Source organism: Scardinius erythrophthalmus (genome assembly GCF_964197995.2).
Source record: "Scardinius erythrophthalmus genome assembly, chromosome: 20".
Lineage (NCBI taxonomy): Eukaryota > Metazoa > Chordata > Actinopteri > Cypriniformes > Leuciscidae > Scardinius > Scardinius erythrophthalmus.
In genome coordinates, this window is record NC_138240.1 from 35,673,174 (window position 1) to 35,694,599 (window position 21,426).

Below are 21,426 nucleotides of genomic sequence, written 5' to 3' on the forward strand. Positions count from 1 at the left end.
CCACGGGTCCTTGAAATCCTTGAAAGTTTGTGAATCTGAAAAAATGTTTTCAAGGCCCTGGAAAGTTTTTGAAAATAAACATACATAGAGACAGGTGCTTGAAAGTGCTTGAATTTATTTTGTGCAAGAAGTTTTCTGGAAATAATTCCATATTCACTCCAGTCCCCTAATGTGTTATTTTGCCAACACTTAATGGCCTTTGCATACTAGCTTGCTTGATTTGCACTAGTTAAGCGCATTTACGCGTTACGTTACCAGGGTTTTTCCTGCATAGAGAATTATGAGGCGGCCGCCTTCGTCTCTCGACAATAAAAAATAACTAGGGAATCACCGAAAACGTGAGGATGATTCTGTTTTATTTCATTTAAAGTAAGTGGTGATTGATAGCCTATGGTTGATAATAATATAGTCCTAATGTACTGACGGTAACAATGTAGCGCTGTTGAGGCTCGCGCAGTTATTTATAACATATAATAGTTAAGAAACATTATATAGCCTAGGCTACACTCGACCAGAGAGCTGTTTGCCTGAATGCCATCAAGATTGAAACCGAGACGGATTTCATAACAGTTCAATAAACAAATAGTTAAAATTAAGTCACTTACATTTTAGACGCAATGACTGTTTTTGTTCTGTTTCAGCAGCGAAAATAGTTCCAAACAAAGATCACCGCAGAACCATCACGCATGGCATGCAACAGTTGTTGCATTACTGAATGATTCAGCGTTTTGAAAGAATCGGTTGAGTCAAAGATTCAATTACCCATTTATAACTGCCTCATTCTGAATAAATCGGTCGCCTGCCGCCTCCTACTGGCGGTTTAGTTTCATAAAGTATCATTCTTTTCAACATTCCTTATTTGTATATTCAAAAATATTTAAAAGAATCTAAATTAATAGTTATTATTGTTCAATGTAAATTATTTAATTGAATTGGTAACAGCCTAGTGTCTTATTATTTTATTTGATCAAATTTAAGAATTTGAAATGAAAGATGGAGCATACATTTAATAAAATTAGGGGAAAAATGCCCTTTATAAAAGGTACAAAAAAGTAGTGTATTCAAACAGTAATGTAATGAAAGATTGAAACAACAATGAAATTAAACAATTGAAGTTTGAAGGGAGTAAAGCCTCTGTTTAGGCTATTAAGGAATTATTTTGCCAAAAGAAGAACTTTTATTTTAAATAAATGTTCATTTTAAATCAGCCTACTTCAGTGTGATATGTTACCATACTATCATGCTTAACAGTGAGAATCTGAATAATTGTAATGAGATGATCAGATGCAGATATCTAAATCAGAGAATATAGGTGGTTTGCGGGTGGATTATCTATTTTTAACAGTGGATTTGGGTGACTCAAAGTGCACCAGATTAATGAATTTATCTTTAAAATGTACAAAATTTTCTTCCGGGGGAGCATGCCCCCGTACCCCCCTAGAGGTACCAAGCTCAAACAATGTGGGAAACACAATAGGCTATGTGATGATCTACAAAAAATATCATTTTTATTATCTTATTATTAAAATACATTAATAGGATTTTACCACCTCCGCCTCATTTTGAGCCAGGAAAAACCCTGAGTTATGTTAAGTGTTTCCCGCATGAGGTACTTGCCATGAAGTTCACGTGCGCATGAAACTACAATGGTACCTCATCGTTTGTTGTTGGACACAACAAATGTGTCCCCGCATTAAGTCCTTGAATTTGAGGGTATTGGACCTGGAAAGTCCTTGAAAGGTCCTTGAATTTGAAGTCAACCAAGGTGTGGGAACCCTGTATACTTGAATAGCCATATGACTGTAATATTGCTCATATAAATATTCAAGTATATGATACCGCTTTCATTCTTCAAGTCAATCATGAGGAAAAAAAATCAGTTTGAACTTTGAATAAGGAAAGCGATATCTTTGTCATAGTATCCTTTTAAATGGTTAAAATAACCACAGTTATAGCATGTGCTGCACTTTATTTGTACCTTTTTTTTATTTGTTTATTTTTATCTAACTTTTTTAGAATTTGAAAGATGATAAAGATATTGTTTGATAAGTGAGAGCTCTGATTGTAATCCTAGAAAACCAAAGAAGTAGTGTTTAAGTGTTAGAAAGTCCTAGAATTTCATTTGACAATATCTGTACGAACCCTGCAACCCTCTCCGCACACCTTGGCAATAGAATCACCTTTGGCTAGTAGGTTTTTTTGGTTACTCGCCAGACTGATATACTATTTTTCCACCAAATCAGCTTATCTTTGTAAAATGGCCCAGCTATTTAAATATCTAAATCTACACTCTTAAAATCAGTTATGTACGGAATTAATAAATAGATACATTTAGCATTTAGCTCCTTCATATGTAGAAAGTTGAAAGATTTTGGACAGGCGTACGAGGTGTGCAAACATGGGCCTGAAGGTGAACATCTGCCACACATCTGGACGTCTCCTCATCTCTGCCTCCTGATGAGGCGTTATGAATAGAGAAGATCACTATTAGGGTATCACATATAATGATTAGTTGTGAATGGGCAGAGGTAAACCACTATTGTATTGATTTACTATTACCTTTATTTCAAGTCCCTGACACCCGTGCCGAGTGTTGCTGTACGGTTTGCACTGTTCCTGAAATATAAATCAAGTGCTTGAAGGTGGTCCCTGTGTTGTACATTATGTGAGTCCTTGCAGCACAAGCCACAGACACCATCTTTGGGAAGCTGCTTCGCAACCCCACTCGCACGGCCTGAATCTAAATACAATTATTTAGTGACAAACATGAGACATGACAAAAAAACAGTCACATGGGCAAAAAATGATTTCTTTTTTAAAATCTTATCACAGTAGGATCATATACAATAATAATAATAATAAAATGAAGAGGAATAAATAGTAAGGAAAATAGAAAGAAAGAGAGAAAGAAAGAAAGAAAGAGAAAGAAAAGAGAAATAAAAACATTTCTGAATATTTATTCATGATGGCACAAATGATGCAGTTATTAAATTTTCCATGATGTGTGTCTTAAAACGAGGCATATCAGCCACTCTGAATGAAACCCAGTGCCTCTGTGCGTCGGGCTCGTTGGTGTCGAGTCTACAAGGAAAGTGGACATTTCAGAAATATAGAAACGAGTCTCCTTTTCCTGAGAAACAAGCGTTCCTGACCTGTCCTGCTTGCCCATCTCCCCTGCTGCGTCTCTCTCTCTGGTCCCGACCCTGATTCAGCCTGGAAACTAGCAAATCAACCGGATAACCAGCTTTTCCCTCTGGAAGTTTCTAACTCTGTTTTGCTAAGACCTCGGTTTGAGACTCTTCTGTACATCTTTATATGTGGAAAATATCTTTCAATATTCATCTGGATTGAAGGAGCAAACATTCTGCGTCAGAGTTAAAGTTAACAATACAGTCGATATCGGTTAGCGTTAGCCTTTGCACAACCTGCTAGCATCGACCACCCGGCTGTATCTAACGTCAAGCTTAGCTGTCCTTAGTTGCCCTTAATTACATGCTTGAAAAAAAGGTGCTAGAAGAGTTAGGTGTCCGCGTTCAGAACACACTCTTATCAGAGTTAGCTTTAGCGCAGGGGTTTTGGACAGATTTGTGCAGGTGAGCGTGTTCGTGATGCTTATCGTTGGTCAGTCGTCACAGTGTGATACACAGAGAGACGCATAGAAACTCCCCGTGTTTAATCCGTCCGTGTCATGTGAGAGAGAGATGCTCAGTCTTCTGTACACAAGATTTCACGCATTTTAAAATCTATTTGTGGCGCTCAGACTGGAGATTGCGGCGGGCCGCTACAAATAAATGAATGTATGGGAAACATTATATGGGTATAAGGGCATTATATGGGTATAATATCTCGCATATCAAAAAAAGAACAGAACATCTGCTTTTAAACAAAACACCTTTTTCATTCATTCTTTATCAACACGTATCAGCAAGAGTTTTAACAAAAATCTGAGAAAATCGAGTTTTTGTCAAAGACTTTGTGTGGATCAGATTGAGAACTATGATCAAAACACAGATGGAGTCGTTTCCTCTTCACGGGTTCGACGTTTCATTCAGATGACGATTTGCTTTTGAATGTTTCATGGTCACGTTAGCATACTTGTGTGAAAGCAACTTCTGGTGGCTCCGATCCTTCTGGTTTACACAGATCTTCTTTGCTTGGTTTTGTAGGGCTCTGAAATCTGTTGTATTTTTTCCAAAATTCTATATAATTTTCCCCCAAATTCCGCTTTTTCTGTTTTAATTTGTTTGGATTCCATAAAATTTTAGTAATCAAAAAGCATGTTTAATTAGTTGAAATCATGAAACACATTTAAATGAATGAGCAAAAAAACATGTGAAATCAATTGAATTCAAAAACAATGGTTGTAGTCACATTAATTCATGAAGCTCTAACAATTTAAAAGTATGATTAACTGAATATATAACTATTCCATTAACATAAAATATAGCATTTTTATTTAATAAGGTGCTGCACAAACAAGGTTTACTGTATAAATTAAAACATGGATGAAAACAATCTTATGATGTGATATTCCTTAATATAGTTATTTATTTATTTTTACAGTACATTGAGATGGCCAATATATTTCTGTCTTCATTTCTTCAAGTTAAACCAAACTTTTATTTTGGCGTTTTGTTGTGAAGACCTTTGAGTTTCTTGTGCGCATTTGTCAGTAGATTTTACGCTGGTGAAGTGACTCGTGAAGATCATCCATTATGAACCGTGTAAAACAATGTTCTAAACCCTTCACCATAATTTATGAGTTTTATATTTATTTATTTCCCATAATTTAAAGGCGTTTATGAATTTTTTGTTGTCATAGTCTTGCATAGATTTTAGCTTCTAGGTTTTGATAAAAAAACGTTTAGAAATAATTTGTTTCACAGAAAAAATAACTTTCATTAAAAAATATAATGCATGTGTATATTCTAAAATATTAGAATATTTATTACTAAACAATAAATAGTGAAAATATTTGCAGAATCTGAACGATACTGGCCCGACCGGACCGGCAGCATGAAGTAATGTACAGCAGAACCTGAGACTACTCTTTAGTGCAGTTTTATCATGGCATTATGTGTGTTGTGTTGTGTTATTGTGGTCACCATGATGGCTTAAAATAGACGAGGCTCGTGCCAGTGGTCTGTAATGGCCCGTTAATGGACGCGCCGGCAGAACGGTTCTCCTCATGTCATTATGTTCAATCACCAGAAATCTCTTTCAGTATGTCATGTGACCTACATACTTTTACATGCGCACTTCCCTCAAAACCAGAGCAAATATTAGTCACAGATGTTCACTCCTCCTGCAGTTTTGTAGATTTAGATTGAATGTCACTGTCCACACAACCACACTAATCACTAAGTTGACAGGAAGCTGTGACGGTTAAAGTCTTCATCAGCGAATGAGTAAACACATGTGCTTGTGAATGTATTAAACCCACAGTATTGGCACCCATGCTCAGTGGACAATATCATTTACCTTTGACTAGAAGAGGAAGTGGATGCTGTGCGATCAGGCCGTCTTGAGTTCAGTGCTGCCCAAGAAAGTGTGTAGTAACCAGTGTTGGGTAATGCGTATGAATCAGTTTTTTTAGCTGTTTGTCATGTCTTGATATTCAGGCTTTTTCTCTGAATTAAAATGGTAAAAATGATTTAATGATGATTTTATTTTATTGCTGATGTCTTGGAGAGCAGGGTGACCAATATCACACTATTTACTATACATATTAGGGCTGCACGTTTTCAAGTTTTTCATTAACCGTTAACCGAGGCCCTTAGCGGTTAATACTCGGTTAACCATAGTGTGCGCGCCGCAACCCCGAGATAGGCAAAATTTGCGGGTGGGACATGTCCCCACCACTATTTTCTAAGGTCGATATTGTCACCACTTTTGAAACATCTCGCGGCATGAATACCAATACAAATAAACAAAACATCTTCAGTTAACTAGCAGAGCATTCATTTCGTTCGTTTTTTTTTTTTTTTTTAGGCGATCTAGCGCTGAAATGTTTTGTTTTTTAAATCAAGTGATCAAAGTGCTCGTTGCCGCTGCGATCGAGAAGGGGCTTGTAAAACGTGCTGAGGTATTATTAATTCGTGGCCACAACAATTCACCTGATACTGATAAATATTCACCAATTCACAAAAAAAAAAAGGAATAAAAAGCTGTAGTCGGCCTTCACTGAAGAGCTATCTTCACAGGGACGAAAAACAGTTTAATAATTATTATTAATTCGTGGCCACGAAATAATTCACCTGAATATTCACCAATTCACAAAATATAGGTCTTTAGCATTCACTAATTAATAGTATCAAACTGTTTTTGGCCACGTTAAATCAAAATGAGGGAGGGAAATAGTTCAACGTGTCCACGATTTATTAAAACGAGGGAACAAATAAGTCGTCGTAACAACTAATTATTTAGATCAGTGGACAGGGCGCATAAGAACAAACAGTGAGAGAGAGAGCCCCGGCCGCGCGCGCGCGCACTCTCACCGCCTTCAAACAACACGAGCGCTGTATTGCTCTCTCTCCCTCGCGCATATCAACACAGTAAAAGGTCGGAAGACCGATTGTGTTTTATAGATTAGTAGTTTGTTCATATAAAGTGTTTGATTAGCAAGTACATGTTTAGGAAATGCATAATACAAATTGTATGGGTTAATGTAACGGTAAACGGACTCTGCGGGTAAAACTGTTGTGATGAAACTGCGCATGCGCGGGGTAAAACTGCTGGTGTAAAGCTGTGGCTCTGTGGCTCTGCAGACAGATATTATTGTGCTGCGATCAGTGGCGCGGATACTGACTGACTATATTTGTTTCTGGCTCGCGCACAGCCTTCATTCTCGGACGCGCGCTTTCTTTGCCCGCTTCATATTAGAAAACTGGTCTAGCGGTCTCTGGCGGTGCAAAAATGTATTACAACTAAATTCAATGCACACCATTGACGCCACTTAACCGAGCAAAATGTTTCACTCGGTTACGCAATTTTTAACGGTTAATCGGTTAATCGGTTAACCATGGACACCCCTAATACATATAGTAAATAGCACACGCATAACTTTCTGAGATGACATGTATAGTTACTAGAATTAGAAATAAATCATTTGAAAATGAAAAAAACAGATTCATACTTTAGATAGCGTCTTAATTCTGTGAGCAATCAGATGCTGTGTAGGTTTGTGTACACTGGGACTCAATAAAGACCATATAATGTTAATTTTACATACAGTATGCAGTGAATGTGTTATCAGTATGACATAGCAGCAAACTGGATATAGCGCCACATAGTTTGAAATCAGGTGTGTCCAGTGACAGCCGAACCCTCCTGTCCACACACATGCACAGAACACATGCGTTTTTATACATTAAAATATCAATGTGACATATTCAAAGACTCATTTAAATGATGTAAATGCATATTTGCCGACAATATATGAGAGAAGCATTACGGTGTCTGCCTATTATCAGACAGAACTGTTAAAGGATGATGCTTTTTAATGTTTTCCTTTTCCTTTAGTGTGTTTGTGTATATGATCAGGAAAGTTACAAAACTCATAGTCTCCCAGAATCACGCAGATTGCCTAAAACGCCTTAGAGTCAGAGTCCAGATATTACTTCCTCTAACGTCCACGGCACAATGTGAAATATTAGCATAATGCCGTAATTTCAGTGAATTAAAACTATCTGCTCAAGTCGTGCTCGAACTGATACAGTAAAACCGACAACATTATTGTTAATTGTGTTTAAAAATGCTTTATAAGCTTTGGAGGCTGAAGCTCGCGATTATGGAAAGTGGGTCGTTACATTTCTGAGACGCACTTAAGGTGTTTGGCCAATCACAACGCACTGGGTCTGCTGGCCAATCAGAGCACTCTGAGCTATTCAGAAGGAGGGACGTTGTAGAAATCAGCGCATTTCAGACAGACTGGGAGTAGAGGAACTACAATAATGTACAGTATGTGGAAAAAAAATGTTTTTTAAACATTAAAGCATGTTAACTTATTTCATTACACCCAATAATCAAAATAATTAACTTTTAAAATAGCATCATATGACCCCTTTAAGCTAATGAAGACGGAGAATGGGAGCTCGGGTGCTGTCAAAATAAAAGTCCTATTTCAAACTCTTATCAGCCAAACAGGGACTGGGCTGATGCCAATAATTAAAAAAAACTGCCAGGTCAATTTATTTGTTGATCACTAGTAAATATGTAATTAATCAGCATGTATTTATTATCAGGATGTATAACACACAAGAAAGTATATTCAAGTCTTTTTATTTCATTTATATGCACCAATATAAATGAAACGGGAACAATATATCTATATGAATGAATAAAGTCTGTGATGGAGACTTCTGTAAACAAGTTTTACTGATGACAGACAAAAGTTTTGAATCCATTTGTTTTAACAGACACTTCAAAAGAACAAAGTCGTGACCATGAATCTGACTTCTGAAATATCTGTCTAGTTTTCTTCTGAGATCTAAATCAGAGATGCTATTAAAACCTTCAAGTGTGACAGAACAGGTCAACATGGTCTATAGGCAATTTATACAATATTATTATTGAATAATACTGCAAATATTTGATATACTCCTCAATCCTAGTAAGATTTGAGAATCTAGTGTCAGGGTTTACTTGCACTCAGTATTGGCGATTCATATTTAGTTGGATTGCATTGGGGCTTTTATTGCGCTGTTGCACCAGCTCTTCATTTTCCACTGCAGGCTCTCAGAGCGGGACTGTGATCGCAGCGCTGCTTGTCCTCTACAATGGCAGGTTATAAATAGATGTGCCATTGACAGCACAGGAAAACTCTCCTCTCCTGGACGCGTGTCGACTCTAATGTCTAGGTGTGCGGAGGGGAAAAATAGATTCACATATGAGTCGCGATTCTATCTTCCACCGATTTGAATCGATTCATACATTTCAAAAATCTATTTTTACAAAGAAGGCGGAAGCTAAGCTTACTTGACACTTACACAAGAGAAGTGTGTTTGTGTGACGAGCAATACCTGCTTGTAAAAGCAAATTAACGTATCCTGTATCTGAGGCTAAATCACTAAATATTGAGAATGCAATGGCATGTATTATTTTTCTAACTCCAAAGTGATCGGCACCAGCTGATAATCACGTGACTCGATACGTCTCTCAACTTAACACTCACTAAACCATCACATTTTAATGCTAAAAGACTGTGAGAGGTGAATGGCTGCGCAGCGGTGGCCTTGAGGACACTCATCACGCTTACAAGTTGTGTGTAATTGTGCTTTATTAAATAAGTACTTTATTAAATAACTCCAGACTAATCGGCACTATCAGTAGCTGGTGTTCAGTTTGCACACCGCTGCTTTCCTTCTGCTCCTCTGAACTCTTCCTGCTCTTCACTAAAGCTCCAGCTGAAGAGTTGCCAGATATCACAAGCAAAACAAGCTCCTTAAAACACCATATAAGAAGCAGACATGGCTGCACTAAACTAGCAGGGCAACACATTTAAACAGTAGAACTAGTATTACAATATGCTATAAAATGTTCTAAAAGTAGATATAAAAGTATATCTTCACATATTCAAAACCACACAAAATGATGTGAAAATTCGGGTCTTGCCTAGTGCCCTCGTAAACAGAAGCACATGACAGTGATGGACACGTGCACTAGCTCTTTAAATTAAATTGATTGTAATTAAAAAAATAAATAAATCTAAAATGTAGAATTCCCCCACATTTTCCCAAATGAAATTCAGGCCCTGAATATATTTAGATAAATTGATTGAAGTAAAACCAATAACATGAGATGTATGTACAGTACAGTTATGACTTGTATTTTATATTAATGAGTTGGGGGCACAGATTTTGCATTGTGACATGCTTTAGATTTATACATTGTCAATACAGGATAACATCACAACATTTATTTGGTGCATCAATTTTTGGTCAGTTTTTGACAACGCAAGATTGTTTCTTGATTCTGTTAGTGGCTGTATATGGAGTGTGTGTTAATGTGTAGAAGGACTGTAGAGCAGCAGCGCTCTGAGGATGGAGGCCAGGTGATGACGCTCATGTTTCTTTGAAAGGGCAGAATGGAGTCAAAGATTCAGGCTTTTAAGACGTGCCCTCCAGCATCTTCATCCTCATTCCCTCCTCCTCCTCCTCCTCCTCCTCCTGCATTGTGCGTCTGCTCCACGCATGAGTGCTGAGGAATATTGCATACTCCATCCCTAGTGCATGGCTGCAGGCACACACACACACACACACACACACACACACACACACACACACACGCAGAAGCGGTCAGGCCTATTCAGTGTGTGCATTAATGCTCCGGACACTCAATGCTTCACACACTTCATCACTTCAGGCTACAGACAGGCACAAAGCGCTGTGTGAGAGAGGCGGCCGGTGTGTGTGTTAGGATTGTGTGACCAGTGGCGGCACTCAGAGAGAGTGGACATGCTTTCAGAGAGTGTTTTTTATTTATTTATATGAATCTGTGCCATCAGATGACAGCTTTACTTCTGAATTTAGCTCTGAAGTGAGCACAACTGTGTTTCGCCCGTACAGCGAGGCACACACACTGATTCTGTCCTCCCCATCAACACTGGATCAGATTCACCAATTTGTGCTCGATCTAGATTTGCAGATGGCCAATATGTATTATCAGACAATTTAATTGAAATACAAAAAATAACACATCTACAACATTAAATTGTTGGCTTAAATACTTTCTGAATGGTCTTTAGGACGACAGCTACCGCCAAAATCGCTGTTACCAGTCACAAATCCAGTGTTTTGCTCAGGGAAGCCTCACACAACAGTCTGCTGTTGCTAATATTTAAATTTCACAGATTCAAGTGATGATTATTCCTCATGTGTGTCATAACGTGAACTTCTAGAGAAAGAAATGACTTTACACTGAAAAACCCCCACATTTGAAGAGCAATATGTGTAGTTACTTGCATCACACATCGCTTCAGGAAGGTCAGACTTCAGTGTCGGCCAGTGTTGTGCTTCAGTGCTGATAGTGTTACTGGCTGAAGCCGGTTTAACACATTGAGTGTTTGTTTTGGGACCCTGGGTTCAACTCTGAGTTCGTCTTATTGTGGAACGGCCTTGTCTCTTTCAGCCATCTCGACTAGGCAGTTTTACTGCAGTTATACTCAGAAGTGAACATATGACATTAATCAGTCGTTTCTTTCAGTATCTGAATGTGTGTTAGCTGTAGTTGAGTGTGTGTGTGTGTGTGTCTTTGTTCTAGTTTTGCGGCTCACCCCACCCTCCATTTCCTGTTTGTAACACATGCTCTCAGCTGACTCGCGAGGTCATGTGACAATACTGGTGTGCCATATAACAATCGATGCATTTGCCTCCAGATATCACACGCTTTATTACAGCTGTGTGATATAAAGCCCAAAAAACTAAAGATATTTTTAGATATCGCTAAAATTATCTTTAGTTTGTTGGGCTTTAGACGGTATTCAGTTATAGGGCTGCATCTGGCTATTTTGATAATTGATTCATTTTATTTCTTTGGTTAAATCATTTAATTTCTTTCCCCATTTTTCTGTATTTTTATTAAAACAAAAAAAGTAGTTCAACATCCTGCCCAATGTTGTCTGCCAAACAATGTGTAAATTCAATGCTTTGAAAACAAGTATTGTGAGTGTATCTATGTAGGCTATGTCATACATTATGTGCAAACAACTGGCTAAAACATAAACGCTACAACTCCTCGCCCACAGTTAAAGCAAAGCGTTGTCGTTTTAGCATTTACTAATACATTATTAAAATCAAACGTTGTCACTGTTGACATTAGTTAATGCACCATGAACTAACACAAGTTAACTGTATTGACTCTCACTCTGACATCATACATCATAACAGCTCGTGTGAAATGAGTGCGAGATGGCAGCTGGTATCTTCTGTCCAGTGCATATATGATTATATGATAGCCTATATGATTGAGTCGGTAATTTCTTTGCCGTTTTGATCCTTTCTCATCGATGGATACTTGTTCAGTCGGTTCAGGCTGGCTTTGAGATGTGCTTTTGTTAGTTTTGATGGACTTTGTCGACATGTGTTGATCATAGTTTATTTTTATGGCGCTGTTTTAAGTGTTGGAACAGGTTTGTACAGGTTTCTCTGCTGGAGAAACTACGTAGTTACACAATTTACAAGCATTTTATCCACGTTATATGTTCTGTAAAAAAAATCATATCGGCGGCATATCTGCGTCATATACGCCGATACCGATATATCTGCGTCAGGCTCATATCGGCCTATAAAATCGGGCAGACTGATAAATCAGTCGGGCTCTAATTTAAAGAGTTAATGCACAGATCTAATATACTGTTACACTACATGCGTTAGCTTTCTCTAGTAAATGGGTTCTAATACTGAAGAGAGCGTGAACGCAAAGCTGATGTTTATTGCCTGTGCCTCTGGCAGCAGAACGATCCGGCTCGGATTCGTAAAGACGTGAGACTGACCGGCGGGTCACCGGTCCAGGCCGATCATGCGGAAAATAGGCAGATTCCAGTCCCTGGCCAGTCAATCGGCTTTATTTCTTGATTAAATTATAAAGTTATTTGAAAAAATTCTCAAACACATTAAAAATAAATAAATAAATAAATATATATTTATAAATGCGCTATAAAAAAATCAATGAAATTAACTGGAAATAACAATGCAGTCGTGCAAATTTATATTAGTATTACATCATTCTTCAAACCAGAAACTGCTGGTCAGATGTCTTCTGTAATGTAGTCAAAGTTAAATCACTCTTGAGTCAAATACATTGACTGATGAAAACTGATAAAACTGTCCAGGATGCTAACATCAATCTTTACTATGTCAAGAACGGTCTCTCATCCTAGTTGGATGCAGTGGTGTGGGAATCCGTGACGCTTGTGCATATTTGTCGGTTGTCATGGTCCATCAATGTGAAAACAGAGCCAGATCTTTGAAGTGAACTCGCTGTGAGTGGTCTGATGCTGTGCACTTGTGTATGTTTATAGCCCTCGGCACCATTCCACTGTTGCACCTGTACACCTCACTTTAGAAGTAATAAATGATTCCTTCTGTTGCACTATATATTTATATATAAAAGCGCTATACATATAAAAGTGAATTGAATTTAATATATTCATCTGGGTTTGTGGTCTCTTTGTACAGCACAATACTTTTTTTTTTCCATTTCAATTTGCATGTTATAGCCCTGCACCCCCAGTCCATGTCAGGGTCATGTATTCATTGAGGCTCGTCCATGATCTAAAACACCTATTCTGAGACTTCGGGAAAAAGCAATGCTTTGTGAATGAATCGTGTCTCTCTGCCAGTGGAAGTTGCGCAGTCAGTCTGCACTGCAAGCGGCGCACATTAGAAACGCTTGGAGAGTAGGCAGCTCTGCTGGTAATTGGAGCACATATCTATTTTTGTGGCGTTGCGTCACGGCGCTACGGTCTCCGCTCGCTCCTGCCGCGCACACAGCTCTCTCCACTACAGCAGCCTTCTGATCAATGAAAGACACTAACTTTACCAGTACAGGGTGGAGTTTGCTCCCTTAAATTGATTTACCGGACCATCTTTGACCTTTATAAGGGCAGTTTTTTTCCCTAACCTTATTACGGTAAATGTATGTCTCAGATTTAAAAACTAAAATGATAAAATCATTTAGAAAAAGACAAATCTTTGTTACCATTCAAATTAACTGAAATGAGCAAAATCAGCATTTACACGAGACAGTTTAACGCAGCTCAGAGGTGGCATTTACACTGCATAAAAATGTTCTGAAATTAAAGGGTAACTAAACCCTAAACCAACTTCTTTTAGTTAATGGTCTGTAAGAATGGGGCTTTATTAGTGCTGTTCATTGATTCGAGTAACTTTTTTGACATTTGGGTATGAAGTGTTTTAATTCTACAATATATGGTGTAAAAACGTCTGCGTGCTGCCCTCTCCAGGTTGAACGGTGGCTACTGCAGTTGAATTTTCCTATTGGATGTTTTGCGGTGCTGCGTGACGTAAGCGGTACTACGTGACGTAAGCAGGCTCCAGCTCACCACGCCCCTGGTATGAGCTAGCGTAGATTTATCTGTATTGTACAGTGGTCAGGATGGGGCGTAGGTGTAGTGTTGCTGGTTGACTGCATAGCTTTCCAGCAGACTTGGAAATTAGGCGCCAGTGTTTGCATGCACTTGGCCTGGAAGACCGTGAGTGTGAAACCTGCATTTTACGCGGGATTGCTTCTCCTACGCAATAGAGGTGGAAATGGGCTTCTCCACACAGCTCGCGCTGAACAGCGACGCAGTGCCAAACGCTGCTCCTCCTGCATGGACTCCACCACCGCAGCGGCGTCTTGATGTGAGTGATCATATATATATAATCACAATTTGTGGTTAGGCTAAAGTTAATCCTCTGGGGTCGACAAACGCGCCGGCGCATTTTGCTGGATTTTTTCACATAGCGGCAAAATATGAATATGCCTATAGAGAGCGCGCACTATTGACATCAACTACGACCCTGTGAGTCGCTCTCCATTTTAGAGAGTCTGACACACAGACTGGAAAAAAATAGGTGCACGCCCCCCCGCTCACGGTTCGTCCCCTCTATCTCCGCTGGGGTCTGCCCACTTTTCTAGCATTTTTCATATATTCCCAGTGGGTGGAGTCAGGCTCTGACCAGGGGTTTAGTTACCCTTTAAGGTATACAATTTTGATTTATGAAATATGAAACTAAAACCGCCTGTATGTGGCAGCAAAGTCCAGTCATTGATTCAATCGTTTCGTTCCAGATGACTCTTTCTGAATGATTCATTGAATCACTGACTCACCCAATTAGTTCAGAAACACAGATTTATTCAGTGTCTGTGTGTTGCTCAGATGTGCAACACTGCTTTGTTCAGGACTATTATTGTTGGTGATTTGGAGCACAGACAGACAATGTAGTCTTTAAAATGTAAGTCACTTAATATAACTTCTTGTTTATCGAAGTGTTCAATATAATCCATCACATTTGCAGTCATGCTGATATTTGGCACGGCAGTCTTGCCTGTGTGATATTGCTTAACTGTTATAAATATTGAAAGCAAGAACTCGTTCAGTGGCATTGCCCTTATACCTAGAGTTCCGCTTGCATTTTTATTAATTGAATGCCCGCAAGCCTGTAAGTTCCTGCCCTGCTTCTGATCATTCAGATGTAATATTTTCAGTTGACAGGCTCATGTGAACCGGTTTCACCTCATGAACATAAAACAACAAAAAGTCTGAAATGTAATCAGTCGCTCACAACTTGCTTTTGCTCTTTTGACTGAAGGCATGAGCTTGCTGCATGCATTTTGAGTTATATTTTTTATTCAGGTTGTATTATACAACTACTCATGAGCTGTGATTTGATGTAAATATATATTTTTAGTGCTATGGCAACGATTACTCTTGATTAATCGCATCCAAAATAAAAGTTTGTGTTTACATAATACGTGTGTGTGTGTGTGTGTGTGTGTGTGTGTGTGTGTGTGTGTGTGTAATTTTTTTGTACATATGCACACCTGCATGTATACATACATACATACATACATACATGCAAATGTGTGTATTTATATATACAAAAGAATTATACACACTACACACATATATTATGTAAACACAAACTTTTATTTTGGATGCGATTAATCGTTGCCCAGCACTAATATTTTTACATTCACATGTAGTGATTTTCATCTGCAAAGCGACTGCACTGGTGGCATTGTAGATCCGGCCGGGTGTATGGTGGATCTGTGAAGCCTCTGAGCTCTAACTGATGCAGTTCATGTTCAGATTAGAGGTTTAATGTGACCTCACGCCGGGAAGAAATCAACATTTCCATTCAGAAGTGTCACAGTAGGAACAGACAGGAGTGCATTGACTTCTTCAGGACTCAGGTTCTGCTGAGATCTGTCTGGCGCTGCTCGCTCTGCTTCAGCAGGAACTGTGTCGGAGATCACGTCGAGCTGATGTTATCTGCTGCGGCGAGGCCTGTGCAGAGAGGAAGGAGTTAACGGCCTGCAGCTCGTGCTGGTCTTACATTATTAAACCCCACAGAAACAGGACAGCGTGTAATAAACCAGTGCCCTGCTCACCTCCTGTACCGCACAGATTTAGCTGCTCATCTTCGTGGACACGGTCACATCATTTCCAGGAGGACTCCGCTGTGGCATGTTTAAAGGAGACCTTCTTTCCTGGTCTGAACTGCTGGGCATTATGTGTGTTATGAACAGGTTCAACTTCTTTGAAACAATGGGTGTTGTGAAAAATACATTTAATTTGACTTGACTTTCCTAAAAAAAGTTTTTTTTTTTTCTTCTTCAGTCAAAAATTGACACACTGTCTGGTAAAAGTAACATTAGATGAAGTATGTTTGCCATTGCACATGTAAATAAAGTCTCTGGCTGAGCAAATATTTGCTTTGCTTTTCTCTTGGAGCATGTGCTGTGGTTCGCAGTTGCATCCTTGATGTTTATGTAGCTGGTTAGTTTGTGCATGCGTGGTTCATTGCTGAAACTCTACAAGACAAGCTAGCATGCATTAGTGCAACCAAATGTGTCTCAGCAAGATGTAGATGCAGATTTATCTGTATTAATAATAACATCAGAAAAGTGTAAAAAGAAAAATTACTGTGATTTATATTTCCTGACTGCAAGCTGATAAATGGCCCGTGTGGTTCAAACGAGCAGCGCCAGCGCCAAGTCTGTCCTGCTTTTGGAGTGTTTCCAGTGGGTGTTTCTCATGGGGGGGATTCATGTTAAGTGGGACAGTTTTTGCCATTGAGATCGATTGGGGAAAAGTGTCCCAATAAACCTGAGTTCACCCCTACATAACAGAAATGGCTACACATAACTGAACAGAGTTTGTGTGACCGCTAACAGAATGGTTGTAATCTTTTATACGTTACCATTCAAAAGTTTTGGAAATAATTAGTAAGAAATCAATACTTGTATTCAGCAAGGATGCGTTAAATTGATCAAAACTGACAGTAAAGACATTTTATGATGTATGTTACAAAAGATTAAATTTCAGATGAATGCTGTTCTTTTGAACTTTCTATTCATCAAAGAATCCTGAAATAATAATTGTACACAACTGTTTTTTCAACACTGATAATAATCATAAATGTTTCTCGAGCATTTCTGAAGGATCACGTGACACTGAAGACTGGAGTAATGATGCTGAAAATTCAGCTTTGATAGAATAAATTACACTTTACTATATTCACATAGAAAACAGCTGATTTACATTGTAAAATACTTCACAATATTACTGTTTAACTGAATTTTGATCAAATTAATACAGCCTTGGTGAGCAGAAGAGACTTCTTTCAAAAACATTTTAAATGGTTGAACAGTAGTGTGTGTGTGCATATATTTGCTATTATTAATATTATTATTTCCTGTTTCATCTTTAGTGCTTCACACATAAAACAGCGCTGTTGAGATGCACATAATGCACCCAAATAATGGAGCAATGGTACATTTAATAAGAGTAATTATTAAAATTACTTGAAAATTAAAAAAAAAAATTTTTGCTCATTGTTAAGTTAATTTCATGTTAAAGCTCAATGCTTTACTGTTAAATTTCCACTAAATACACATTTAATATTTTTTGTAACTGCACTTACTAATGTAAAACAATGGTAATTTTATGATTAAATTAACTTCCCCAGCGCTACCAAATCAGGTGCTGGCGTCTCTATCTGATATACATGTAAAATGCGAACATGTTTTGTGGTTCATTGCTTCTTCCCTGCTGTTCTCACTTCATTCTCTATAACATTTGAGCATAATATTCACAAACTCTTACTTCTATCCTATGATTGATATCAGCTCAGCTTTCTTGGCTCCGGTGTTGCTTTAAATGCCTGTTGTGTGCTCATGTCCACTGGTTATGTCATATTCATCTCATGTAGAATGTTTTTGTGGAAATTAGGCTATACTGCACACAGACTGCTTATTTGAAAGGTACAGTTGTGTGGTGTTGAGGTGAAGCTAAAGCTGTCTCCAGGTTGAAGCGGCCGCTGACCCCGTATTAGCAATATTAACGTGACACTTTATCAGCTGGATTATGTGAGGCTTAAACCGCATCTCTGTGTCTAAACGTGGAGCCGGCCAATCAGCCGTTAGCGTTCAGGTGAAGGTGTTCATCCAGTGTAGATCCACACAGAAGGTCTTTGGTCGCTGGAGACACAGGAGCTGTGTCTGGGAATACAGAATCCAGGTAAGGCTTCACTTTCCTCTAGAAGTAAGACGGCACACCTGAGGGAATGGCCATGCGAGGGAATCGTGAGCTAAATCGTGTGCTGCTTTTGTGCGACCTCTGATGGCTTTTTGTGCTTTTAGATGGACGTTTTGTAGTGACTAGAGCCAGGTGTGCTGAATAAGGCGAGATGTTTCTACTGTAGGAGTGTGTCCTCACACTAGTCGCCACTATTGTTGGTCAGAGGTTTGTGTTCTTGTTCATCTCGATGTGAGATGCGAGTGAAAGTGTCTGCAGTGGATTTGGGTCAGCTGGAGAGTTCATCAGCAGATTTGGTGTTAACCGGATTTGTGCGTACGCGCTGAATCAACTGTGTCCCTGGATTACAGGAGTGACATTGAGAACGGGACGAGCTCTGTGTCTATGTCCACTCGCACTCTACTCTAGCGTCTCTGACCAACCAACCAACTCTTGACCCACATAATTCAACTAGCTTTTACCTTTGGATTGATTTCTTTCAGTGAAATACAGAAAGTGCGGAACTTATATCGCCAGGTATGGGTATCTTTTTTTTGTTTTTATGAATACGGTATATTTTTGTTTTGGCTTTTAATTATTTGACTTGTATAGGGCTAAGCGTAATACCTCTTTGGAAAAAGAAAAAAAGGTAATTTTATATGCGTGTCTTACAAATTAGGTTCAATAGGTTTAATGCGAGAAAGCTGAAAATCTGATCAAGGATTTGAAAATCAAATATGTGTTCTGCACAGTTTTTCTAGCGGCAAGATGACCATATATAGAGAAATGTGAATAAATAGAAATATTTACCTACATGTATCTTCAGCTAAATATTTTAATATTTAAAAAAAGCAACATATCTGAACATATTGGCATTGAGGCAGAGTTTGTAAATGGACTGTTTGAACTGATTAAAGGAAATCAGCGTATCAACTCTAGCATTGCTTGACGTTTTAACGAGACTCTAGTAAAACATCTGTCTTTACACTCATACCCACGAGTCAAGAAGAGATCATTAAACTACTAACACTTTCTGTCATGATTGTCATGTGTTAACATAACAGCTTACTCCAGGGTTTCTATTGAAATCAGTGTTCTGAAACATGATGTTGACGTGAACAGGTTTTTTTTCGCCGTTGAAGCCATTAAGAGAAAGCTCTTCTTTTTTTTTTCTTTTTTTTTTGCCAAAGCGTTAGTCGTTCATACCAACATGAATGTTCAGCACGGAAATTCAGTCCAGTTTTTGAGTTTTTTTCAAATTCAGCACAACTTTCAGTTTCTGACACACTAATCACGGAGAAGAAAAAAGTTGTCAAATTAGTCCTTTTAAATGGAACGTTCTGTAATGAGTTTGTACTACAGCCATTCAGATTGTAGTATTCACAAAAGTGTTTGCCAAACAATGTTAAATGCAAGAGAATCGAGGCGAGAGTAGGAAACCGCAGTGGCTCTGAGCATGTGACCCAAAGTGCGAATCTCATTGGCTGGCCAGTTTTCTTCACAGTGTGATGAAAAGGTTAGATCACCTCTCAGAGAAAAAAATCCATTGCATTGTCGGCATGCAAATGTGTTTGTCAATAGTCATCACAGGATATACTCAGTAGATCATCCCTGATTTTTTAGAAAAGTGTATCCGATCATAGGGTCTAATTAAACGGCAGCGTATCATATTCACTATACAGTAATGCAATTATCTGTGCTCGGGCGCTGAAGTGTTTGTGTAGTTGTGTGATTGTGTTGGAGACACGCAGTAATGGTGATCTTTAGCACCGGCTCGCTGCACAACACTGTTGCTAAGCAACGGCTTCACGGGTTGGCAAGGACACAGGCGGAGAAAGAGACGTGCTCGCATCCCTTCATTAGTGTTGGAAATGTCTTTTCTCACCGTGTCCAGTGGTAACGGGGCTCTAACTATAGCGCCGATGTCAGCTGTGCTTGTGCATGTTGTGGGTTGAACGACTGGTGTATAATGAGGGCTTGGCGTCTCCATCACGGCGATCAGACGGGGTTGGTGTGCGCCGTTCACATCGGGTGTGTAATGTTCCCAAACAGCTGGTCCTGATCATGCAAAAGCAGACCTTTTATATTGAAATTAGCATCAACTAAGATTATTACACGGCTCTGTGGAGTACTTGATTCTGATTGGTCAATAGTGCCATCCAGCTGTAAGTTATTCTCTGATAACAACAGAACACAGAAACACAGGCTCATCCGGGTCACTGAAGTCAGTGGCGCTATACACTCACTAGGAACGCTTTTTCTTCATGGAAGTTTTGCGTTTGGTGAACTAATAAAATATTAAAACTCAAATCAATATTTTGTATACATTTATTTAATTATGCCATCCAGTATCGTGGACTCGCTCTCTTTTGTATCATACAAACACATCTGCTGACATTGTGACTGTTTTGTACACGGTTGGATTATAAGAGACAAACAGGTCAGATTTTAAAACAGTTTAATCTGAAATCAATATCTATTCTCTCCATAATTATTAATGTGGTGAAATGCTGTCTAATAAGAGTTATGACTGTATACCGTATCCCCTTTTTTTTATATATTTTTTTTATATTCAATATTTCAACTCAATCAATATTTTGTGTCCAATTATTTACTTCTGTGGAAGTGTCCGTGTAATAAGCGGTATAATGTACATCCAGCCTGTTGTTATCTCAGAATAAACCCTTCAGGCTGATGAAGACCTGATCCTGATCACCCTGTCAGGTTTATTCTGAGATAACCGGCTGGATGTACATTATACCTTACTTAATAAATGCTTTAGAAGTATTTGTCATTGTTTGTTCATGTTTGCCATCAAAACAAATTTAAGATTTGTTGGTTTTTCATTAACTTGAGGAGGTTGCATCTTTTAATGCACTGCCACGCTATGTACATACATGTAAATCAATTGTTTAGTAATATGCAATCAATAGAGTAATGTTGTTTGTGTGTTTTTCAGATCAGTGCGAGCGGCAGTAAGCGGACGGAGTGAAGCCCATCGTCTAGCAGAAGAAAATGAGCGAACTCGACCAGTTGCGTCAGGAGGCTGAACAGCTGAAAAACCAGATCAGAGTCAGTCGCTGCATGCAAAACACATCACACACACATATTCAACACTTACGTATACATTAATCTGGATACATTTGAAAATAGTGTTTTCTTTTCAGAACGCTCTGTCCACA

The 21,426-nt window shown here is 38.7% G+C and overlaps 1 protein-coding gene across 2 annotated transcripts in view; it reads left to right on the top strand.

Moving 5' to 3' along the window:
* gnb1a (guanine nucleotide binding protein (G protein), beta polypeptide 1a) overlaps positions 1–21,426 on the top strand; it is a 55,629-nt gene that overhangs the window by 18,807 nt on the left and 15,396 nt on the right. For both annotated transcript variants that reach the window (XM_081349318.1, XM_081349317.1), the window contains exon 2: positions 21,204–21,316. In XM_081349318.1, the coding sequence (XP_081205444.1) occupies positions 21,260–21,316 (57 nt within the window). In that variant the 5' untranslated portion in view covers positions 21,204–21,259. The remainder of the gene's footprint in view (positions 1–21,203; positions 21,317–21,426) is intronic.